The sequence below is a fragment of the Limulus polyphemus genome, unplaced genomic scaffold, assembly GCF_000517525.1.
Source record: "Limulus polyphemus unplaced genomic scaffold, Limulus_polyphemus-2.1.2 Scaffold6484, whole genome shotgun sequence".
Classification (NCBI taxonomy): Eukaryota; Metazoa; Arthropoda; class Merostomata; order Xiphosura; family Limulidae; genus Limulus; species Limulus polyphemus.
In genome coordinates, this window is record NW_013672094.1 from 2,727 (window position 1) to 29,621 (window position 26,895).

The following is a 26,895-nucleotide window of genomic DNA, read 5'->3' on the forward strand; positions in this document are numbered from 1 at the left end:
ATTATAATTTTTCAGTGTTTGAGGTTCTTGAATGTGAGTGAGTTAATGGTCTTAAAAAATTACTGTATGCCATATTTAAAAATGTTTATACTGTTTTTTTTTTTTGTTTATTGTTGTTGTTTTAATTTACAGTTTTCCTACAAACTTGCAGTTGTGCTTAGTTTTATTCTAACAGTTTTTCATCCTTTTGAATTCTACAACTATCATTGGCTCCATTACTAAGCATGCTATTCTGAAGACACCCAGATATTCAGTATAATTGATAGTTACTATCAAATGTACACATGTTTTCCATTAACATTGATAAAAAAGCCCCATTCTGTATTGAAAGCTAAATAAACCATATAGAAAGTGCATTGAAAATCATGCTTTAAAGATTTGTTAAATATCTATATACTTCTAACTTGTACATGTACATTATCCATGTGCACATGAATGATTATTTTGTGGGATTTTTCAAAATTTAGGTATTTTGGTACAATGAAATATTGGATACATTTTATTTTGGCAGAACATATTTATTGTAAGTTTCAATTTAATAGAAAATAGCAATAGATATAAATAGTACAAAAGAACTCTATACCAGTGTGATATTGTATAATGATTTTTTATTTTGCACGTTAAGTGTTTATACAATTAATATTTATTAGCTATACTGATATTGTTACATGTGTGTAAAACCTCCAAATTATTTTTTCCTAACAAAATTGTTGAAAGGTTCTCTATAATTATCATTCTTTTTATAAAATATTTTTGATGTTTTATTTTTTGTAATAACTAACACATTATTTCATCTTTTTTAGATAAAAATATAATATAGGTCCTGAGGACTTTCAAGTACAAATTTCACAAATCCACATCATTATCATTTTATTTAGCATTCGTTAAAACTGTTTCTTAAAATTATTAACATTCCATTTATATATTAGCACTTCAAAGATAATGTTTCTGAAAATAATTCTGTTGAATTTTTTAGATATAGCAAGTACATTTGATACAATGTTTTATGTGTGATGTGATGGAGGTTGTTTAGTTCTCATTAAATGGCCATTTAAGGAAATGCAAGCTTACATTCAACCATTTTTCTTCAGTTCACCAGCTTATAGCAGATGAAGAAAAGAATGGAATCCCAACAGAAAGGATAATGTTAGGAGGGTTCTCACAAGGAGGAGCTCTAGCACTGTATTCTGCTCTTATGTTTACCAAACCGCTGGCAGGGGTCATTGCTTTCAGTTGTTGGCTGCCATTAAATAAGCAGTTTCCTGAGGTTAGTAAAGCATTTTGAATATATTTTGTTTATATCTTTATAAAAATAGAAAATATGGGCATCCAGTAGTAACTGCCTTGATAGTATAGCCCTAGTAAGTATGTATGTATGTGTCTGAAAATATCAGTATATTATGAACTTAGCACACATATGGTTTATTTTCCACAGAAACTTCCCTGATACTATTTTATTGTCTCCACAAATTAAATTTGTAATGTTGTTTTGTTTTCTTCAACAGTATGTATGAACAATTTATTTAAACCAAGTTTTCAAAGTCATAGATTGTGAAAAATCTTTAAAGAATAAACGAGGTAGCAAACAGTGGAGGTAATTTAGATATACAGGTTGTCCACAAATTCTTTTTTTCGGTTTTAAAAGTTTATTACAACTAAATCAAAAAAGACTAGAGTTATGCAGATTTTAGCATCTTGTTGCTTAATTAATGAAGTTTTTTCTTGATTTAGAGATTGTAATTGGAGTGCTCAGTTGCTAATGGTTAATAGACAACATTGTTTTCTCAGGAGTAAACAGCTCTCTTGTTGTAGCTCTTTAACTTATCTATCATTTGCCAGATGTTTGAAAGTTCCATCTAGATATTTCTGCTTTCTTTCTTTAGTGTGGAAAGTCTAGCTCATATGTGGTGCATGTTTGAGTTTTTTGGGTGGGTGGGGGGCCATTAAAGAGATGACATAAAATCTTTAGTTGTTGAAACAATAATATGTGGACATTAAGTTAAATGCTTATAGCTTTTCACAATTTTATCTTTTATTTTACTTGTAGGCTGCTGTAGGGAACTTAGACATTCCTGTACTGCAGTGCCATGGTGATATTGATCCCGTTGTTCCATACAAGTTTGGACAACTGACATCAGATGTCTTAAAAAAGGTTATGAAGAACTTGGAGTTTAAGACTTATAAAGGCATGATGCATAGTTCTTGTGAAGAAGTAGGTACCCCTATGTTGACTTTAAGATTCACTGTGTCATTTCATTCTGGTAATTTTTATATTTGGTATTATTTACTTGGTTCCTTCATGTGGAATCAGTGGATCTACTCTTGTCAGGTAAATCCTAAAGAAGGAATTTATCAAAGAGTTAAATATATAATTTTAAGAAAGTAAGACTTCTGTTATTATCATGCATGTAGATCTGATGCTTCAGTTCATGGGCAAAAGTGGATATAAGGACTTTATATTTGAAATTACATCGTAAAAGACAAGTTACTTAACTCTTGCCATATTGGGTTGGTGGATTACACCAACCTTGAAACCCCAAATTAACCAGCAGTTTCCATACCATAACTTTTAATGTGGTACTTGCATCTTCATAAAAAATTTTTGTACACAAAATTTGGATTTTTTAATTTAATATTTTTACTAAAGATTTTTTCGTGAACATATGGAGTCAAAGTGTTAATTATTCAAAGTGTAAACTGATTTTCATGTTAAGATTAAAAATAAATCATCTGAAAATGTTCAAATGTCACTTGTCTAATCTCAGATCTCCTAAATAAATATCAAACTTTTGTTTTTTAAGTTACACTGTATATTTTATCTGTTATTTACTTTACCCTAACTCTATATGTACTCAGTCAGTTTGACAAACCTTGTAGATATCATAAAAAAAATACTAAATATATGTGATTTACACTTTTTTCTTTCTAGAATGACCGTAAATTGTAACAGAAAAGTACATTTGTTTATCCTAAGTAGTGTAAGGCTCATAACAGTATACATCTATTTGTACTTAATTTTATTTATTGCCCTTTGAACTGTGTGTAACTAATAATCCTGTCATACAAGTTGTAAATCACTTGGAAAACATGTAGCTCGCATTACTGTATTGAATAACATAATATATGGGCTACTTGTGAGCATATCTCATGAATTTTTTTTATTATTCATTATCTTACCTAATCTAACTTAAGTTTATGATTTTTACATTTTAGTTAATTTTATAAAAATAAATAGAATATAAGAAAAACGAAATATATTATTTGCCTTTGACTTTTTTTTGCTGATGAAACTTATGCCTACTTTTGTTATACTGATGGTACTAAAAATTTTGTTTACTTAAATAATGTACCCAAGAACACAGGATAATAACATATGCATAGCAAGCAATGTCCTATAGCTCTGAGCTGCTTATACCACCCACTGTGAAAAATAATTGTTGAGCATTTTAGTCATGCTAAGAGCCTCTCAACAATAATACAGTAATAATGACTGGAGATGTCTTGAATGGGTATTGAAGAAAAACTTTAATATAAGTTTAACAAGTCTCCAGCCATTATTAGTGGGTTCCTCGTCATCGAATAATACAGTAAATCGACATTTTTATTCTTTGTAATTTATGTCACATTTTGAAATGTGAATGATAGTGTGATTAATTCCTAACAACTTAGTGTAGAATATCCTGCTTGCGAAATAAAATTTAGCATCAACATTATTCATGCCTGTTCTCCTGTCATTTCAAAAGTGAATATTGAGCTTTGCCTGCATGTGCAGCTTTTCAAAAATGGGAGACAGACAAATGCTCAGACAGACTCCACGGTTCACAATATATATATATATATATATATATAAATGATTTATGTTAAACTCCATACTTCGTAGAGGGGTGGTAAATAAATTAGAGAAGAGGGAAGACCGAGAGAACAAGTGTCACAATTTTCATAGTTGGGGAGATTGTTTTTTTTTTTTAAATATTTGATTACAAAATTAAGAACTTAATTTGTATAATATGAAAATTAATATATTAACTATGATTTTATGCCAAGTTTATTTATATACATTGATAATAAAGTAGTTTAATTACGTTTTGAATGCAATTCTGTAAAAGGTTGTGACATGCACACTTTAACCTACTCATAGTAAGAGAGTTAATTGTAATGTGTTGCAAATTAGAAAATGTGATTTGATAAAAGAAAAAACTGTCTTTGCAACATGAACTTCTTAATATTTACTGTATGTAGTTAATAAAACTTAAAGATTAATAGAAATTATCAAAACTGAATTAGTGTATCAAAAGTGTATATATTTTAATGTACAATAGATGTAATTTATGAACTTTAAACCTGAAATAAATTTCTGAATTTTATAGAAATACCACTTAACATTTTTAAAGGATGTAGAGATTACAGTTTATTTGAAAATTATGATAAAATAAATAGTCAAAGTAACTGAACTTAAATTTTAATCATTATAATGACAGAAAGTTTATTTCAGTTTGTTTTATATCCCAATATTTTATCGTATAACACATTAACTATTCCTGTACAAGTATCCTTTTCTACGTATGTCATGAGGTTTTACCAAGTTACATTTCATATTTAATTAAACTACTTTATTATCTTGGTATATGAATAAACTTGGCATCAAAACATAGCTAATAATCAAAATTTTAATATTATACAAGTTTTAAGTTCTTAGTCTTATAAGGCAATAATAAAAAAATCCTCAATTTCCACTAATTTGGGAATTATAACATTTGATCACTGGGTCTTCCCTCTTCTCTAATTTCTTTACCACCCCTCCGAGAAGTACAGAATTTGATGTACATTACTCATTATAATATTGTTATTACTAAGGCAGAGTATAATATTTATAGCCTTCAATCTTCATAAACTAGAAAATGAGACCCTTCTTGCCTTGTCAAACTGTCTTATCCTCTCTTTCACAACTAGCCAATAGTTCTCTTTAACACTTAATACTGTATTATTTATAACTGATAGAAAGCCAAAGTTCTAATCTATGAAATGACATATTGTATTACATTGTTTTCTGTATAGACAATTGTCTGTTTCACTTCCAGTTCAAATTATTACCACAGGAAACACATTGATGAGCTTAGTTAAATTTTTAATGGTTCTTATCTCATAGTTAGAAAGCCAGAAAATTATGATAGTTATGGGACATTGTCTGCTTTTTACTTGTTATTATTTTGTGTTCTTAGGTGCATTATTTAATAAAATAAAAAACTACTTAGTGCAGTAGTAACATTAGTACATAAAAAAAGTAGGGTTAAGTTTCATCAGGAGTTGATAGTTTTTGATGTGTGTTTATTTATCATTATAAAAGTAACTAAAATTTAAAATTATAAACTTTTAAAGTTAGATTAAGCAAAATAAAGAAAAAATTAATAATTTTACATAAGGTACGTTTGCAAGTAGCCCATGCTTTGTAATTTGATAGGGTAACATGAGCTACACGTTTTCCAAGTGATTTACAACTTGTGTGGTGGGATTACTAGTTAGATACGGTTCAAAACAATAAAATGTAAATAGAAACAGATATATACTGTTTCAAATTTTAAGGTATTTAGGATAAACAAATGTAGTTTTATGTTACAATTTGAAGTCATTCTAGAAAGAAAAGAGAGTAATTTAGATTAATTTCATATTTTGTTTATGGTGGTTACGAGGTCGATCAAATTGACCGAGCTCTCATACAGTTAGGCTAGAGAAAATGACAGATAAATATAAAGTTTTACTAAAAAACATTTCAAATTTATTTAGTAGATTTTAGAGATTACGCAAATGAAATTTGACAATTTTAAGATGGAGAAAAATATTTTCAATCTTAACATGAAAAATCACTTTGTGCTTAGAGCAGTCAGCACTTTGACTCCATATATTCACAGAGAAAGTTTTAGTGAAAAGCCACTTGTGTGTGGCTACTGTACAATGAAATGCCGTGTGAAAAAAAAAGTTTTTCAAAGGATAACTTTAATATTTAAAATCCAGTTGATGTCATCTACTTGTAGTCCAGCTGATGTTTCTTGTGATATGAAGTCTTAATATTAAAATAAAAAATAAGTAATTTTTGTCCTCCAATTTCAGTAGTATTCACATTGATGTTACATCATGTTGAAAATAGACATGACATATTTTCTAGTGCTGTGCATGCACCCCACAAAGTTCAATCCTTTAGCTTATTTATGACACATAGATGGCTATATTTGTACAAAATATTGGCAGTTTTGTGAGAGAAAAAAATTGATTTTTTATTGTCATTTTGCCAGTACATCCAGAAGTTGTGCAGAACTGTTTTGTTTTGATAACGGGGCCAGAGATAACTGGCACCCTAGGCCCAAATTAACAATGTAATCCTACTCACACTGAGGCCTCCAAGAATTTAGTAATCTAGATATCTGCATTTGTTACCTGTTCTTAACAATGAGCCTGTGAGTCAGTAAAATGGTTTGTTTGGTTAGCATTAGTTGGTGTTGCATACAAATAGGCACCGACTGTAAATTTGAGACATATTTGTGGGAAAAAAACTACTTCGCCACCAGGGATGGCTTATGTACTTGGCATTTGCTGTGTGGTGTCCAATAACATTGAGAGGGAATCCAAATTCTAAGGTAAATGGGGTCCCTCAAACCAATTTTTTAGAAACCTGATGCAAACACTAGATCAGTGTAAAAGTATAAAGGATGAAATCTGAAATGTTTTTTCAACCTTGTTAATGATTATTATCACTGTTATTAGCTTACAGATTGCAAAATATTTATAAATAAAAATGTTAACAATATATATATATATTTGTATTTTAGGTGTTCAAATCTGTAGCTTAATTATAGTTTTTTTGGTGATAGTTGTCTAGATTTCTCCATTAATTCACTTACCTTTCATGAATAAAATACAGTAACAAACCTTTAAGGCATTTATTTATAAAACTAATTGAACATCATTTAATAAACTGCTTTATCACGTGTTATATTTCTAGTATTTTTACTCGGGCTTCATTTCTCAAATTTTAGAAAAACTTTAATTTCTAAACTTTATTTTTACTTAATTACTCATATCTTTGTGATTATAACAAATCTGTATGTATGCATATCGTGTTACTTGGTATTAGATCATGCTTATATATGCAATGGTTCAGTGTGTTGATGTAATTTATTTTTTTTAATTTCAGGAAATGCAGGATGCAAAACGTTTTATCGAGAAGAATTTACCACCTTTGTAATGTTGACCAAATATATTAAGGAAAAAAAAAATGCTGTGTTAAATGTTGTTTACAATGCATCACTCTAAAGACCCCCTTTCCATTTGTTATATAAAGGATGTCTTCAATAATCCATACATCTTAACCAGGTTCATCATTAGGATATAGATAGTAGTATTTGAAGGATGGTTCCTCATGGTTTTATCGCTAATTCTTTATAACCAAAAATCAATTTTACTGAATATATGAAATGAAAAAGTTCTTACTCTCTTCTGCTATGTAGGTAATGCACAGTTCTTCATAAATAATGTTATTTATGGGTATCAGTGAACAGTTTAGTTTCTGTTCTTAGGTTAGATGTATTATCAATTTTATAGAATATTTTAAAAGGGTTTTAAATTATTTTTGTTTATCGATTACCTTGAAAGATATGAAATTTCATGGAATTAATACAGGTTGTGTAACAGTAAACCAGATATACAGTTGAACCATATTTACCATATATAATATGTAATATTAATTTTAAAGCTCCTAACATTCAAATGTACAGTTGAATATAGATTTGAGTTTGTATGTTTGTTGAGTCTTCTGGTCCATACTAATTCAGCTTTAGTACAAATACTTCTAAAAAATTGCCAGGTTTATTGTATATAAATTTTTTTCTGTCTAGTTTTAGATGTTGACAACTTTACTGTGAACATAGTTACAAATTGAAATTTCTGAAGTATTTAACTGTTGACACTTTTCATTTAACTTAATCCACCAGATATTTCACTTGTTATATAAAGACACATATCCTTTAATTTTTTTTTTTCATTGGATAAACAGCAAGCTTATGAGAGAGAGAATTTTTAATCTTGTTATATTTATAATTGCAATAGAATAATGTTTTTACTTGAACTACAAACCTGTACTTCAGGTTAATGTTACGTAAAAAAACAACAGTATTCAACATTTATCAATAAAAACTTTCATAAGCTTTGCTTTAGACAAGTATTTGATACCTTTCAGCACAGTTTGCAGTTAATGAGGGCTTTGTAGGTTTTATATTTCAGGACTGCACTCATAAATCATTATTCCCACTTTAGTGAAATGACAGCTAAAAATGACAGAACATTAACCCCTTGATTAATAATTAAGGTTTTGTAGAGGATTGTGATTGCATTAATAGTTATTACATATAGAAATAGCAGTATATGTCTGATCATCTTTCAAAATAATGATAAGATTGTTTATTCATTTGGCACTGTTATCATCATGTCATAAAATCTAAATAAAAGATTGGTTGAATAGATTGGAAAGGTAAAAACGTTTCAAATGTAGTACACCTGTAAAAGATTCTTTTTTTAATTATTGAACCATTTTGCTGTTCAGTATTCAGATGTTGTCTTAGATATTATGCAAAATTTATTCTCTGAGCTAACTAAATTTGAAGAAGTTAATAAAGAGTAACACTAATATGAGTGTTTTTGTTTCTGTTACCTTTGAGCTTAAGCCTTTTTAATTGTCTGATTCACTGACTTGTTGAACTTATTGTATCTAAATAACTTGGCAAAACTACTACTTATCAGTCAGCAGCTGAGGCCACTGAAGGTAAGCAAACTGGAGATATAGAAAGAAGCAACTCCTAGGTATTAATACACAATATGATATTCATACCGTGTATCAAATACTTCTTTCAACATACTTTATTTTCTACATATAATGTTCTATTAAGTTGTTTTTTTACACACATGTTTAACTACAACACTCTTTGAATCAAATAATAGCTATTGAAGTTAGTGACCAGTATCCTTCTGTCTGTATAATTCCAAGATGAGTAAAAGTACAGAAGAATATATAATAAGATGTCAATCACATTATATCTCCTATATTCTGCGAGGCTTTTTGCCCAATACCAGGGCTCATCAATTCACTAGTAATTTATTTGTTCACTATTGGAGCCAGTTGTTCGTCCCTTATTCAAATATTTCAAGTTGCTTAATTGTTTGGTTGATTCATTTCACTCTGGCTGTCTAGTTTCCCTTCCTTAATTCAGTTACCATGATGTTGTCTAGGACAGTTTCTTGCAATCTGTCATGATTGTGGTTGAGAAACTTCATCCACATTTAAAAAAAAAGTCAACCGTGACCTTTGAGATGCATTCAAAATGGTCATTCTTCATTTTGTGATGGAAAAGATCAACTGCTTTTGTGTTGACATATAGAATCAGTCTTAATAGTTGAAGTTCAAAATGTTGATAAATGTCATCCATTGATGGCTATACTCCATGTTTCTCTTAACAGAAAGCTATCTCTCAGACATTCCCTTTGATATTTTCAAAAATATCCTTTTTTGCTTATATTGACCCTTTGCGGTAATCTTCTCCGTGCTTTTAAGTTATAGTTTGATCATTTAGTGGCCTTGAATGACAATTTATTTTATTTAAATTATTCTCTTTCCTTATGTCACACAACATATCTTAATGTATCTTCTAATGATTTGCCTGTTATCTATTCTCTTCTTCTGGTTCCAGTACTTTTGGTTGCAACTGGAATTGATAAACTCTAAAATGTCAACTGTAGCTTGACTTGCAACGCTAGAAGCCGAGTTTTGATACTGGTGGTGGGCAGAGCACAGATAGCCCTTAGTGAAGATTTCTGCTTAACTTCAAACAAATAAACTTTAAGCAGTTGACTGACCAAAGTAGTACACTACTGAGTTTCTACAATCTGGAGTTTTACTCAACGTTATCTGATATGGCTATAGTAAGCATCAGAATGTACCTGATGCATAAGGGATGTCCCAGGAGCTAATCTGACAAACTGTCAATCAGACGTTTTATGTGGATGTGATTTTGTTATATAGAAGCTACGTTCAGATATTTTTTGCTGTGTAAGAAGTGCGAATCATTATCTTAAGCTGTTAGTTCACCATGTAGTTTATCAGCTTATTCAATTAATGATATTGATCATTGTGAAGTTACAGTGAATTAGTTTTTTACCTTATTCTTATTATCTTAGTTTCCCTTGACTTAGGCATATGAATTTTAGAAGTTTTCTATGTAAGATGGATTTATTTAAGTATCCAGGGAAAATTTCCTATTAAGACTTGTATCATTGTTACTTGGTATACTTTGGAAAGAGATACATGAATATTTTAAAATCCAAAGCAAAACTGTAACGTATAGCATAGTTTCCATCATATATATAGGGGTTATAATGTAAATTTTCAACATTAACATTTGACACTACAGTTATCTTGATATGCAGAAAAAAAAGTACATTACAAGGTCAGCAAAAGAAATCAATTTAATGGGAATTCACAAAAAACCCTGGTTTATCACAAAAACATGGACAACAGCAGCTTTCAAAGAAGCTTCTGTGGGGTTGAGATACTTGGGGTGCTTGAGGATTAAACAGTTCTCCTTTACCCTGAAAATAGAGTTTGGAACTAATCTGGAAAGGGGGTGGGGACAGAGGTGAAGGCAAAAGTTAGTTAATAATGATGATGATGTCAAACATGGAACATCTTCAGGGTGGCTGGGATCTACAAATCCAATGCCTTTTAATTTTGGTGTGTGAGAGAGAAATAAGAGTGCCCCGAAAAATCCCACTCTTACTGGTAGGATGCCAAATATTCTACCTGGCCAGTGCCCAAATTGTTATCCACAGGAAATCTTGGAATGATAAAACTTTTAAACAAGATAAGAAGTTAATGATCATGTTTATTTGCACTTAGGATGGTAGGTGATAATTGACTGTTATGTATTAAATTATTTGGCAGTGAATATCTATTCCAGGGCAATGGAGTGGCTGATTGGGTAGAGAACTGTCAGGTGAGTTTTTATTTTGTATGGTAGCTAGCTGAGAAAATCTCCTTTTATTGGTTGATATAAATGAGCATTTTATTGAGGGAAGTGAAGAGTTATACATAATGCATGGTTTTGCAGGACTTGTAAGTTGCTCTAAGTATTGACAACCATGTTACATGTCACCATTGTCCTGTAATCGATTAGAGGTCTAATAAATGTTTTATAAACTAATATGAGAGTTTGGAACTACATCCATGCACTTTGTGCCCTATCTTGTGGAGATATTTTATTCTTGTTCGTATTATTTCATTCAAGTGGGGCAACCATGAGAATTTGTTATTGAATATGATACCAAGAAATTATGTTTTCTGTGAAGCTGATGGGTGCTTGGTCTATTACATTTTTTAACCATGAAAATTTCTTGTTTAATCTTTTGTAAAACTAGATTGTATGGGCATTCATCAAATTTAATTCTATTCTTCATTCATTTATTACACCACATTACAATGATATCTAATAGTTCTTGAACTCTGCTAGCTGCAAGTGGGAGGAGGGGGTCACGAGAAGTACTCCAGATGGTGATGTCATCTGCATACTGTGACGTACAATTGTGAATTGTTTGTGTGGTTTGGTTAAGTCGTTTACATAAAAGATGTATAGTAAAGGACGTAAAACAGAACCCTGTGGGATGCCTGCATTAAATTTGAAAGATTGTGATATGTCATTTATACGGACATTTGCTGAGCGGTTGCTCAGAAAGCTGGTGATCAATTGTGTGATGATATTTGGGATATTATGTTGAATAAGCTTGAATTTAAGGCCATGGTGCCTACAGAGTCAAAACCTTTCCTAACATCTAGGAAAGCTGTGACAGTGGCATGGTTACAATTAAAGCCATGATGAGCTGATTCCGCTAACCTTCCTAGGTGATCTGCTGTTTGTTTGTGTTTCTGTGTTGATGTTTGGTGATGAGTTGTTCTCTAAGTACTAGAGCAAACATATAGAGATTGTTTTTTACAATTGAGTAAATTTTATGGGTTTGAAATCATCCGAGTTGTGAGGACTGAGGCCTTTCTTGGAGATAGCCATGATGATTGCTAACTTCCAGTTTGTTGGGTAATAGCCTGATTGGAGGCATAGATTAAATAGGTATTTTAAATGGCTTAGCAAGGTGCATTTTTAATAATTAAATTATTAATTTTGTCATCATCAGGCACTAGTTTGAGTTTGATTTCAGCTATTACTATGGGTTTGGTTATATGGGCTAGGTTTGTACTGTCAGATTTAAGTTGTATCAGGAAATTTGATTTGAACTTTCTGGGTTATTATCAATCAATGTATTCAGAAACTGAAAGTTTTTATGTCAATGGAGACATGGTTTGGTGTTACAGATGTTTCTTGAAAGTAGTGGCAAATAGTACTGCTTTATTTTATTAGTGAGAGTATTTGCAGTGTAATTTTCCAAACATTTGCTTGAGGTTTGGTTATTTTGATTGGTACTATTTTATTGCTTGTTTGCATTATATGTAACATTATGTGTCAATTACCATTTCAGAGGAGGCAGAAGTTATGAATCTGGTAAATGATTACTTAACTCAGTGTTAAAGATTTGCCAGTTGATTCCTTTATAGTTGGAAAGAGATGGGATCATGATTCTTCTATTTTGAAATTAGTAAAAGGGAGATTACAATAGCTAGGTCCAACATACTGGCAGAGCCAATGTGGTGAACATGTGTTGGAGTGTTGTCATTGATAATGATTAAATTATTATTTTGGATTCATTCTGGTTAGTTTTTTTGGCAGTTAAAATCTATGGGTTTATAGTTAAGATCACCCGCTATTATGGTATGCTTATAGGCTTATACTATGGTATTTATGAAATTAACAATTAGTTGGGTTTATATGTAGAGCAAGAGGGGTAATCACTGGAAAGTTTGGTACCTGAATTCTGCAGAGAACGTGATCATGAGTGGGTCTGTTTAATTGAGATTATTTTTGTAAATAATCGCAATTCCCGTATTACTCGGTGCTTTTGGTTTTGCTTGGATGTTTTATCCTGGCAAATTAAAGCATGATATGTTGTAGAGTCTGGTTTTGTTGATTGTGATAATATCAGCCTTAATGTTATAAGTTCACATTTCTTGTATAAATCTCCTTGAATATTAATCTGAAGTACTGTTAAAAAATTATAAATTACAAAGAGACACAAAGTAACATTGTGTGAGCTGCTTGTGGCTCTGCTCCAGAAGTATTTGCAGAGGTCTTTATGGTCTGCTTCCTGGATGTGGACAATGTCTGTGTGACTGCATGGTTAGGGTGATCCTGTGTAATAGTGGATCATTGGTCTCATTGTGATTGTGGGGCTGGTCTCATCAGTTCTGGAGTTTCTCTCCTATACTAGTTGGTAATGACCTACAGGAACTTGGGGCATCAATAGTAAGAAGCAGTGTATGGGCAGTTAAAATACTGCATTACTGAAGGTTGAGTGTTTTTAGTTTCTTCAACACAGAACCTGGAGTACCAGAGAGTTACTCCAGTTTTGAAAAGATCTATGGCCTAGTTGAGATATTTGAGTGTGATACAGATGAGTGATGTAGGTTTGCCAGCCATCAAGAATTTGATTCTGGTGATCTTTTCCACAAAAATGTTCTGTATTTAAAGTCATTGTTGATTCCAGCATTGGTCATGCTGTATTCCATGGATAATGATGATTCTTCTTACTGGTGTGTTGCTGAGTGCATGAACACCAAATTTGATTCTGCCAAAACAGGAGGATAGCCATGATGATAGAAGTTTGGCATAGTTTCTTGGGTGACAGCACTTTATGCATATTCATCCATGTGGAAGGCACTGGATGTTAGGAAATACTATTGCCGAAAAAAAAAAAACATTAGCTCAGCAGCAATCTGGAGCTGTCTAGCCATCAGTGAGGCTCCCTCTATGATGATAGCTGGAGGGTTATTGGGTAAGTGTGTTTGTTGGGTGTGTGTATTGGTTGCTACACAGGGTGAAATTGTTTCCTTAGTAGTCTTGGGTGCTGATACTGTTGAACAGCTTGTATAAGTTATGATCATGTCATTACTAGAAGCGTAATTGTTGGTTTCTGCCATGTTAGTAAATGATTGTTTCAGAGCTTTGAATTTGTCCATCATTGTGAGTGGTGTTTACAAATGTCTGGTCATTTGCTATGTTTCATGGTGTGCCTTGTCATTATAGTACAGAGGTACAAAGTACTTTAACCATAGTCTTTGCTGCAGTGCTTACAACAGGCTTACCATAAAACATTGAAACAAACATATAGCTTTTTGTGAACGGTCAACAAACATGCTATGTAAAACATATACAGTGCAAATCAATACTAGCAGTTGGTGTTCAGCACTCATGTAGTTCAAACCACGTGTGTTTCTGCACTGCTAATTCCCATAACCTTTCATGTTAGTGAAACACCACAGTTCTTGTACTCTTTCAGGGTTAATGAATGTTACTTGGGATTATACATTTACTAGTGATAAAAATTATAGAACTATACTGAAGATGTTTGGTCACTTAAATTGTTAGTTTTTTTAATCCAGTAACTTCTTTATGCAAATGTCTGCTGTGTAATTTACTAGAGTGTGTCACTCTTGTTCTAGTCAGTATAACTCATATAATGTAACTAGCTCTGTTGTGGTTATAGGGTATTTGTTAAATTGCAATTGGCTATTCACTTGTACTTAAAATGGCAATTAATTTAAAAGATACATTTTGCAGGTAGGGTGATATTAAAGTTACCTGCTGGATATGCCTAATAAAGTTGTGTGTGTACCTTGGGGTTGTTGATGTTTTGTTTTAATTTTGCTGCAGAAAATGATGAGCCCCTCAAATACTGTGAGTAGTCTACAGCAGTTAATTTCAGAGTGTAATATTTATAACTAAAAAAAATTCAAATTGTTTTCCTACACAAGTGTGTAAGGCTAAACCACTGAGCTGCATTAGTATACTGGAATGACTGCAGAAAGTGGGGCTACTTGTCAAATGCTTGCTGTTCAGGGCATACAGATCAGTAGGTTCAATTAAAAATTACATTGTCTATTTAATTCATTGAATAAAGTAACTAATAGTGTTATACAATAAAGAATTACGTACTATATTTAGGCACAAATAAATATCAGAAAACAGGACAGTACCCAAAACAATACTGGTTTGAAGAAGTGCTCATCTATTTTCTTAAGTAATATAACAAACTAAAAAATAATTGTACAATTTACAGTAAAAAGCTCTCCAGCTTGGATTTAAAATATCATACCTTGTCAACAGTAAAAGTGGTATATAGAGAAAAGTTAGTCTTACAATAATATTTTATTGAACATAAAAATACTTGGCATGGCTACAGTTCACACGGTGCTAGACTATTAACTCAGAAATATTTAAACAAATCAAGCTTATTTAGTTTGCCTTAAAGATGAGACATTTTCTTGGTCTACCTCTTCTCATATGGTAAAAAACCTCAGTTTGTCACAACTTTACATATTATTTATGTTTTGTGCATCTCCTCACACTAAAATTCATTAACCAAGGGGTGGGTTGATCCACATCACATTGTACAGTAATCAACATTTTTAGCAGTCATTGAGCCTACTTATAAAAACGTTTCTACTGTATTTGACAGTCTTAAATATAATATTAGACGAGTTTACCCTCGTAAAGTTTCTGAGGAATAGTTGTTTACCCATATTGTTTGGCAATAGAACGTAATTATATAATTTTTGAGTAATTTTCTTTTTATATAATTACCAATAAACCAAAAATATTGTCTTGGAGCACTGTTATAGTAATGGTATCAAACGTTTATCTGAAATGAGTAATTTCTTCCTCCTAGTGAATATGATCATAATGTTCTATAATTGTCATCTTCTAGTTCCTGAACTCAAATATTGAGTTGACAGTAGAAGTATCAATATTTGTACATTTACCATTGGCTATTATGCTATTTTGGAACAACTTCCTGATATCCCACTTGAACTGCACAATGGTTGGGGTATCATTCCACCCTCTTTGTAACTAAATGCATGAAAAAATAGTTCTTGAGAGGATTTGTACTTCAGTACATAACTAAAAGGGTCATTTGATTGCATTAAAAGCTTTGTAGCAATAAAACTAGGCATTTTTTGCAAATATGATGCTCAAAACAAACATTTTCAAATAATGATTGATGTCTTGGTAATTACCTTTATCCAATAATTCTTTTGTTGCAAAGTGAAAGGCTTTTTGAGAAGGATTCCACGATTTTAAAAATTCAAAGTTTATCAGTTATTTGAATAAATTCCTCTGTTGCTTCTTCATTATTAAAAAATGGATGTCCACTCTTCTTATGGCATAAGCAATTCACAAGCTTAGTGGTTGCATTGCTAATTCAACATTTTTGTTTTCTTTTTCCAATTTGCTTCATGTGTTTTATGAAAATGTTCTCTAAAAGCCCACTTACTATTACTACTAGGTGATTGAATAAGCATTGGGTCTGAAAGGGCATTTCTTGTCAATTTAAATGTGTGGCAAGGGTTATAAAAACCACAGTCAGTTTGTGGATCATGAAAAACTACTGTTTAGTGTACCATCTACTTTGCAGTCTAATTCTTTGAATGCTTCTAAGTTAGATACGAGTGACTGTTCTTTCCATTGTGTTTCAATTAGTTTAGGTAGGCAAACTTTTAACAATTGTATTTTAACTTATTCTTTAGTAATACCAACATGAACACTAGTTCTTCTGATGCCAAAATAAAACTTTCTTCAACAATTATTTCAGTTCAGTCCATATTTTCAGAGTACTTAGACCCCCCCACTGTGTCCCAATTATTCTGTTTTGCTGGGGACAGTCTGAAAGCTATGATTTAGATGGAATCTGATTAATGTAATTAAACAGTTTATAAATACACCTTGGTTCTTGTTGAAATGAAAAAGTCAGTGTGAACTGTTTTATGATGCTACTTTAGAATCTAGTTGGACCCTTATCCTGTTTCAATTTGTGCAATAGTCAGAAATCTTCATAATTATTTTGTAATGTATTTCCCATATTTTAAGGCCTTTTGACAAAATCTGTCATTTATTTTAATATTCTTTTAATATAGTCTCTAGAAAAGGGTTTTAATTTTTCTCTGGTTCCACACCAATTACCTGATCTATTGCATGACTCGCATCTTGGGCCTCAAGACTCACTTCTCTCTTACTCCCCAAATAAATGTCTATAGAAAAGAACATTATAAGATAAACATGTTACTTTCATAACTCCATATAGTGTTCTTAGAGATAACATATTACACTCATTGAGCAACTGGATAATTTTCAGTCTTCTATTTAAAACTAAATCTGTTTCAAATCATGTGTGGTTTAATATTGTAAAAAATAAAACGTTTTCACAAATGTGAAATGTTGCTCATTCCATAACTTATGACTCATAATAGTTATTTAATGTTAAGAAAATGTGCAACTGTACCTAATATGGAGGGTTACATGTTTGGATAACTTATTAAATTTTGAAGAGGTTTCGATCATAACCAAATGTATAAGGAAACTTGAAAATTATTGGCACTACATCATTCTTCAGCATATGTCTCGATCCACATATTAGGCAAAATGGATCTTTAGATAAACATTTGCTACATAAGCATCTGTACTTTTGGGTATACTAATTTTCTCTTCTCACTGGTACAAACCATTGCATTAAATTTATTTTTATTCAATGGAAATCTGATATCATAATTTTTTTTTTCATTTACTATGTATTACTTTATTTAAAGCTTTATTTCAATAATGATTTGTGCACTAATATACATAATATTTACTAGACCTGTTGGTTTTTAATATTTCACCAATTTTAGGCATTCAGCACTATAAAATAAAGAATCACCAATATGAATAGTAATAATGGGCATACACAATGAAATAAATTGCAACATATATATTAAATGAAGCTAGCTTTTAAATTTTGAATATCATGGCATTTACCCATTTCTACTGTGGTTAAAAAAAAAAAGTAAGAAAGACTTCCAAATTATAGTAATAGTAATATTTGGTAATGAAATGTACCGAGTACCTAATAATATAGCCTATCCTAAGGATCATAATTATACACAGTTGTAATTCCCATTTTATAATTACCTGTGGAAGTAGTAGTGTTGTCATCTTTTTTTCTTATGGTTTCTGTATACACAATAAGAATTCACTATTTTAAATTTTGACTTGAAGAACCAGCAGTGATAGCAAACTTTTCACATTTCTATAACAGCACCTTAACATTATAACCAGGAAAAATTAATCACTCAAGCCATCCTCACATACTGAATACAAAAATAAGTGTAACATCTTATACAAACAGTATTACAAATAATTACGATAACTGAATAAAATGGATACAGAATGCAAATAATTTTGGATTGTTCTACTGTATAAAAATGACCTGAACCAGAGTACATTCGTGTGTGGATAGCTTACCAATCGTATTGTTTACAACATATTAATTGAACCAATTAAAAGGTAACTATCCATAGTAATTGAATACAATTATGATAGTTATTCCCAAAAAAATGGAAGCCTTTCAAAGATATAATTTTTCTTAATACTGAAGATTACAGAGTATACTTTTAAAACTAGTAGACTGGTGATAAAATTAATACTGTACCATTGACCCATTAGCAAAGATGTCTGATTGTTTTGTACTATTCCCCCAATAAAAGTGATTCTATGAACCAATAAGCTCATTTCAAAGTGTAACATATACAGCTGTTTTTTTTTTAAAGGTTTTATAAATGATGCATAGCTATCCATCAACACACAGGCTTTGAACCAATGGGATTGACTGTCATTCTTATAATTCACCTACAAATAAAGAATGGTCATCACATTCAGCTGTTCTGCACACAAACCTTTTGATCTACAACCTGATATGAAAACTAATTTGGAAAACAAAAGTATTTAATGTACCAGTGGTTCTTACGGATGTATATTGGCACAATCTGATTATTCCAAAAACAAAGACAAAGGGAGTGGAAGGTAACTAGTAACTAAAAATAAAGCTGAAAGAAAAAATGCAATGAAATTTTTTTATTCCAATATAAATGTTGTTAAACAGTCTGAAATTTGTCTATCTAGCATTTACTTGTAATCAGAATAATACATGGAAGGCTGTCCTAAAACCATTGCTTTTATCCAAGTTTTTATCAGTGAACATAAGTTTATCATTAAAGAGTATACTAGGTAAGATTAGAAATTTAACTGACAATAGATATAAACACCAATTATATAACATAATCAGCTTATAACCACAGAATCAAGCAATATTAACAACATGCATGATAAAAAAAAATACATTAGTTTATTATGTTTTTATGGCTACTTTTAAGTTTCACTGTCTCTCTCTCTTAACCCATTGACTACTGATTTGCCATATGGGGTACGGTCTGCCTCTGGGGCTTGTAAAATTCTGCATCTGTTTGGAGCAGCTGCAGTCAGTGGGTTTAAATTATATTTTTCAACTGTTTTTATTAACTAAGATAAATATGCATCTTTTAGCAATACTTGAGCTGACAAGTTGGTGTTTCTTCAACATTGATCAAGTAATCTTTACTGTGTTGCCAATTTCTTAACCTTTACAATGAAATTTAGCATGCTCTTTTTAATTGTGCAATTCATCTTTCAAAGCAGACATACATGCAGCAAACTAAAGCTGCCTTACCTTACAGATTTGGCTAGATCCATGTGTGTATATTGTCTCTTTATGCTTTTCATACTTCAGATGTGTAATAAAGTTAATATATCCTTTAATGACAACATTTGTCATACTGATGAAGTCTTTGATTTTGACTATTTATTCTACCCTGTACCAAACTTGTCATTCCAAGCTGACTTTAGGTAATTTCTAAATTAATTAATTTTGGCTTACACACACAAAAAAAAGACAAACAGTATTTGAATTTGTATCTTTCTAGTGAAACACTTTTTTCAATCCAAACAATCAAGTCTTGTGATCTTCTGACTGGACATTATTCTTCTACGAAGAATTGGTTAGTTACTTTTTTTTTCTTTTCCAGCTAATTTTCTGCAATGCACCTGAACTTAAAAGATATCATGATATCTTTTTTTTTTCTTGCTGTTGACAAGTATATTCCTGCTTTAAAAGTTCTACAGTTCATTCAGGCAAGTTGTTTTGTAACACACAATATTAACAAAATTTACATACATATATATCACATTAAATAATACAGTTTATTACAGTATGTATTTTAAAGAAATTTGTAATGGTAAACTTAAACCAAAAACTTGGAAAAACTGTATAAAGTATTTCTTATTATACATATTTCAAAAATCACAATATTTTTAGGTCGAAAGTCCATTTGTGGGTCATGTTTTCATATATATATATATATATATATATTTATGCAAGTATATTTACTCATTGATCCAATTTATAATATTTTCATATATATTATTCCAAGAATTATGTTTCAAGTTTATAGTTAGAGCTGTTGTATGTTTAAAGTATACATAATTTCTACATAAAAGTGCATGTTCTGTTGTAAGCTAAACCCCCCCCCCCCAATACATGACAATCTTTTGTGCAAGCATAAGCTGTACAGTTTCTCCATTTACTGTTGCATACTTTCAATATGTTATTAACACAATTAATACAGCGATTAGAATAAACATACAATGTATTTGACGGAAAGGGGTATGGTTAACACAAAATATTAATCATAGCAAAACGATACTGGAATGAATTCTGGTCTCTAACAAGAACAATTGGTTGAGCATGGTTCTCACATGCATCCACTAATAGCTTCTGAATTCCTACAACAGCACAATATCCAAAACCAATACCATGAGCATGGACAAAAGAAAATCCCCCAGTTTCAATGAACCCAATAATTTTTCTTGATGATTTGAGAAGATCTTTCACTTCAGGTTTCTTCAATTGCTCTTCTTCCAAAGTTGTTTGTTTCTCTCCAGGTTTTACCTCTGGTGTTGATTTTTTTCTTTCAGTTTTTTTCCTTGATTCAACAGGTCCACCAAATTTTGGATTTTTATGTAACATTGTAATGTCATCAGTTGTTGGAATACTGATTGTAGCAAACTGACATGGTGTTCCCCTTCCTATTAGAGAAACTTTCACCCACACAATTGACTTGGCTAAAATTGGTGTTTTCTCCAAATGATTTTGCAGCCTCTGGACAATACCCGATTTTTGGAGCTTGTTAGCTTTTTCTTGTTTCGGTTTATGATGATACTGTAGGAGAATATCACAAGTTTCCTTCAAGAAACGTAGATATTGCTTCCCCCTCAGCACAAAAAAAGAATTTAACTCAAAATTGTCAGACATTTCACTCTTGCAGTTACTGAAGTCATCCACTGTAGGATAATCTGTGCCATCTATCATGTGTTTTGTGTTGGATGTCCCATTTCCAGTGATGGATTTGTCTAATTCAAACAAAAACCAAAAGTATTTGCCTTAACGTTAGAGCAGATAACGATACTTCAGAATGTTCCAGTTCATCTCTTTTTCTTTTCAATGGAAAAACTGGGTTTCTTAAGGCTTGACATTCACCTTGCTTCATAGTCTTACTCTCTGGTCGCTTGGCAAGTTCTGTAAGCCATTCCTTAACAAGTTCTGTCCATGGATTGAAAAAAGGAGACTGAACACTCAGTTTTTCGAAACTTGGCCGCTTATCTGGAGGATAACGATAATGTTTCTTTGTCAACTCTTTTCTAAGTTTTTCAGCAGTCACTTTGCCACTTTTTGTGTCTGCATAATTGGATGGAAAACAAGGCATTCCAGCTTCGAATGAAACACTATTTAGTTCTCGTAGCCCAGAAGCTCTTGCTCCTCGATAGATCAATGCTATCCAAAATGGTCGAGCCCAACCAGCTGGAAGGATCAAGTCCCAACCACTTCCATATCCTGTTGGAAAAAAAAATATGTTTTAAGATGTAAAGGTCAAAGAAACTAATCCATAAGACTTACTGAAAGTAAGGAAAATGCAAAACACATTTAATCCATTTACTAAAAGGTTTAACAGTCATCTAAACAAATAAACTAGTTACTGAATAAGAAATGAAGTATGTTACCAAGATTACTGCGGGATGGATCTTCACATCCAGGATTTTGAATAAGCAAAACAGGTATACGTGACTCATCTTGTCCCAGGTTTAGGCGTGAACCTATAACAGTATTAATTTTAACTCATTATTATACAACTTCTATTTGTCGAAAATATCTTATTTGACAGATTATTGTAATTTCTCTTTAATTGTTTCCACTATGTTGAGAAACATTTGAGTAAATTAAGGAAAAACAGCCAAAGAAAAGTTTTTGCATTACTAAACATCACCATTATTAGCCAACAGCTTCTTGACAGTAGGAATTACTCTATTATATTATTTTATATTGAACTGATTATGTCAAACAATCATCACTGTTTTTAGTTTGTTCTTTCTGCTCTTCTTAGTATAATTCTAAAACCCAATTAGTAAAAGCAAAGGTAAATATGTTATAAATGTCAACACTATATTTGATGAAGTATTTCGCCCAATAATGGGCCTTATCAGAACAGCTAGAATATGACAGACACTGTAGTGGGCTAGGCACTATATATATATATATATCATCAGTTTTTATGAACAATAACTGTTAGTGTGAATCAGGTTGTGCTTATGGAAGGGAAGTATAATTATCAATTTTATTTTAAAATGTTTTATACATTTATCTTTATTATTATTTTATTCAAAATAACTTTACTATCATTCACAAGAAGTAACAAACAAGCAAGCCAGTCTTCATGTTCCAGGAGTAACCACAGCATCAACGGGGAAAAACTGCATTAGTAACTTTAAGAACTCGTGATGAAAACAAAGAAGAATATGTTATAATATGTCACCCACATATCCAGTTCCAAAGAAGCCTTTTATCCAATACCAGGGCTCATCAGGCTGACTGGGATGTTTTTATGAGCTTGCAGATTATGTGACAAGCACATTTTTTCTGGACTAAACAGCTCACAAACTGAACAAACCTCTTTGAAAAATGATATAATTAAACCTTAGATAAAAAACAAGAGGATGATGACAAAGAATTATAGTATGATCACACCTCAACACACTGTTTACAAATTAGAATAACAATATGAAATTATATAGGCCTGAAATAAGTAGGAACTATCTAAAAATAACTATTTTCATTTTATATACAGTATATAAATTTTTGATGAATGATGATGATGATAAAAAGCAAATCAAAGTTTTGCATGATTCCAACAACAACAACAAAAAAAGTTTGGTACTGTTCAGATTATATTAATCAAACTACTCAATACATCAGAGCATCACATATACCCCCCCCCCCTCCAAGACCCCAAAAGACAACAACAAAATATTGAAGAGCTTGACAGATCACCACAATTTTTTTTTTTATCTTTTCAAAAGATTAACAGAGATTTTCATATATTTAGTTTGTTAATGAATTAAAAAAAAAAAATTTCTCTATAACTCTCAGTACTATACTATTTCATTTTTCTGGCTGGTTTTCACTATAAGGAAAAATCTGGAAAGAGTTATAAATCCATTTATAAACACATAAATAATTAGAGGGGCACACAGTAGAGCACATACCTCTGCCATGCAGCACTGATCATATTCAGCTCTCAAGGAATACAAAAATGTGTCTATGTCCATAATTTCAATGGACACAGAGCATTTTTGGTAAGACAATGATGAGAAATAATACTCTACACATGTCCACAAGTTTCATCAAAATCCAATCATTTTTGACTGAGTTATATAAAAAAATAGCGTGAAAAATAGGTTCATATGTTAACAGATAGGGATTTTTTTTTTATGTTCGTGACCTTACTGTAACCTTAACCATTGACCCTCCAAAAACTAAACTTCTAAGTTGCATCATAGTTCAAATGTATACCAACTTTCATCCAAATCCACTCTACCATTAGAGAAATCTTACTGACAAACACATACATAGGAGTAAAAGCATAACCTTCATCCACCTTCAGTAGTCGAGGCGATAATAATAGAAAAAGAGAGAGAGAGAGCAGTACCTGGTATTAGTAGACGGGATCTCAACCTGTTGATTTCACTTTCAGATATCTTGGTTCTTGTAACTTCATCCCTAATTTTAGGATCCCACAGTGGAGACAGTGAAGTGAAAATGTTTTGAGACCAGCTCACAATAGCAGTACTCGTTTCATCCCAGGCCACTTTAAAAAATATAATGCTCATTAGAGTTGAGCAATTAAATTGATATAATCAATCAATTATTGTTGCATAAAATAAATGATTAATTGACTATTGTCATGAAAATCATCAACGAATCAATATTAGTTTCCGATTATTACTGCCATGTTTGTTGTCAAGCATGATGCTAAATAATGGATTATCCGTGTTCTCTGCTTACCATAGGTATTAAAATCCAATTTTTTGGGTAACAAGTTTTTTTTTTATATCTCATAGGAGAATAATAGATCAGTTTCTTCTAGCTATCTCATGAGAATACTCAATTAGTTGAATATAATTGATTAATTAGCATGACAATTAATTGACCAGCTCTAATGCTCATGATAAAAATTTGTATAAGGTAGTTGTAAACAAAATGTTTGTGTGTAAATATTTTAGTTGAATTGATTGTCATACCACTGTATGTCACTAACAAATTCTTAAACACTGAATCTAAATGTAAATAACATATAGCAAGTTTAACACTTAAATTACCAAAGTGTTTTTTTTTTCTACTGCTCACTTCCAGTGAAGTCCACATCAACCACTACAATATGCATTTATTTTTGAATATATATATATATATATATAGTTGGTTAGTTTACTACACAATGATATTGAGCATTATAAGGATTTTCAAATTTCAATCAAGATTAAAAGATAAGTGTAGTGTGATAACTAGGAAAACATATATAAGTTAATAAAACCATTTTAACCTATCACAGCTATGATGTATCTTCAGTTGTTTATTTCTCAAGGGAAATATCTTACAATGTCCATGTTTTCTTGTAATGCCAGTCTGTTAGTTGGCATTCAGCATTGGATGCTCAGGAACTTGACCACCATTTTATTAGTTTTGTTGAATTATTTCTTTTCCTTGAATTTCGAAGAAAAGCATCACTTACATGACCTTTTATTCCAACTTGAATCCAAATGAAGGCATAAAACAAAAACATTCAAGCAGAATACATATAATATGTAGCAACCGGTTCTCTGTTTTCCTTTTAGTTGAGTAGCTACTTAGTATTTTGTCAGCAGTATTCACTCCACCTGCATCAACACTGGCTTTCTTGCTGATGTATTGCCAATTTTTGGCTAGTCACACATAATACTCGGCCAGTACATCTACTTTTCTCTTGTTTGAACAATTTTAATTTAGGACAGCAAATTTAGTTGAGATTTTGGCACAACTTTTAACAAACCATTCCAGGTGGTAGTTCAGTTCTTTCATATTGTACTAAGTTGCATAACTAGTAATTTCTTAGCAAACTTCAAATTCATAAAGAAATTATCACATGTTACTTTATAACCACTGTTTTATAGCCTTAGAATCATGTCCAGACAATTCTCTCTCCTCGTTTTTATCTTCTTGACTGTCCTTCTCCTGATACATTTGCACATTATAAACATAAGACGCATCACCGTCACAACATACCCAAATGTTTATGCCATATGTTCCAGACTAGTGTGAAATGCAATTTGTTGCTAACCATTGGATAAATTCACTGATTACATACAAAACTGCTGAAGAGTCTGTACTCATTCATTGAAAATGATTTTTTTTGTAGAATAGATATTTCCTTTGTTTGCCCTTTTCTTAGTTCTTCAAATTAGATTCGTCTTGAATTAAGACAAAATTTGTTACATGCTACTGCTTGTAAAAGAATTGGTCTATCAATGTCCCAATTATAAAGCTGCTTGATTTCTTTGTTGATTGATTTATGAACACCACCTAGCACCATCACACCAAAGAAATAATGTTGTTTGTTAGAATCCATTCAATTTTTATTTTAATACAGCCTTTCTTCCTAGATTTGTTCATTTCAGTAATTAAGCCATAATGATCTTCATCATGAATAGACTGAATTCAGATTACAATGTATCAATATTTATCTTTATACATCTTATTTGACCTGGTGTTTCTTTGCAAAGTTTTGCAGACAATCTCCTCCTGGATTGGCTGCTATCTTGGTGTTATAATCCACTACTTATTTATTTTTTGACAAATACACTTCCAGTTCTTCATCAGTATCTTTCACGTCTTTCACCAGAGTTTGTATCACTGGCATTTTCATCAACATATAAACAATCTTCTTCACTTTCACTACTCAATACCATATAGTTATCATTATTAAACTCATCTTCAGTACTGTCTACCTTCAACCAGCATATTTTTTACCTTGGAACTCAATTTTCATTGTTGCAAAATTATTATGGAAGATGTTTAGAATAAGTCTGAAGCCAGAATGAACTTCATACTAGAAGTACCAGATGACTCTGTATGATATGTATTGTACCATGTTCAGTAATTTTACGTTATTTAAAATATTCACTGTAAAGAACTGGACAAAATTTTGGGTAAAATCACTCCTTTTCAATATAAAATATATGAACTTCAACAATAATTAATGGATTATTTTCAATATTGATGGTATGTTTGTTAATATTTTATTGTGTGAATTGTATATTATTAGGAACCCTGTAACCAACAAAGCCATAGATGATCCACAAGCAATATGGTACACGACAAATGTAAAAAAAAATTAAATTAACCCCCCTCCCAAAACGTACACGTATAATAGTATACAAACCTCATAAACAACATTAGTGTATCCTATATAATGTGTAAAGTTTA

At 31.2% G+C, this 26,895-nt stretch overlaps 2 protein-coding genes across 2 annotated transcripts in view; one reads left to right on the forward strand and one right to left on the reverse strand.

The window, feature by feature from the left end:
* LOC106473760 (acyl-protein thioesterase 2-like) overlaps window positions 1–8,697 on the forward strand; it is an 11,044-nt gene extending 2,347 nt beyond the window's left edge. Inside the window, exons 2-4 of the mRNA XM_013934439.2 lie at window positions 1,092–1,267; window positions 2,048–2,212; window positions 7,187–8,697. Coding sequence (XP_013789893.2) covers window positions 1,092–1,267; window positions 2,048–2,212; window positions 7,187–7,237 — 392 coding nt within the window. The 3' untranslated portion in view covers window positions 7,238–8,697. The remainder of the gene's footprint in view (window positions 1–1,091; window positions 1,268–2,047; window positions 2,213–7,186) is intronic.
* A 10,373-nt stretch (window positions 8,698–19,070) lies between these two features.
* The window catches only part of LOC106473761 (ribonucleases P/MRP protein subunit POP1-like), a 25,804-nt gene continuing 17,979 nt past the window's right edge, over window positions 19,071–26,895 (reverse strand). Inside the window, exons 8-11 of the mRNA XM_022402155.1 lie at window positions 24,086–24,244; window positions 22,104–22,196; window positions 21,512–21,936; window positions 19,071–21,465 (exon numbers count right to left, since the gene is read on the reverse strand). Of these exons, the coding sequence (XP_022257863.1) occupies window positions 20,716–21,465; window positions 21,512–21,936; window positions 22,104–22,196; window positions 24,086–24,244 (1,427 nt within the window). The 3' untranslated portion in view covers window positions 19,071–20,715. The remainder of the gene's footprint in view (window positions 21,466–21,511; window positions 21,937–22,103; window positions 22,197–24,085; window positions 24,245–26,895) is intronic.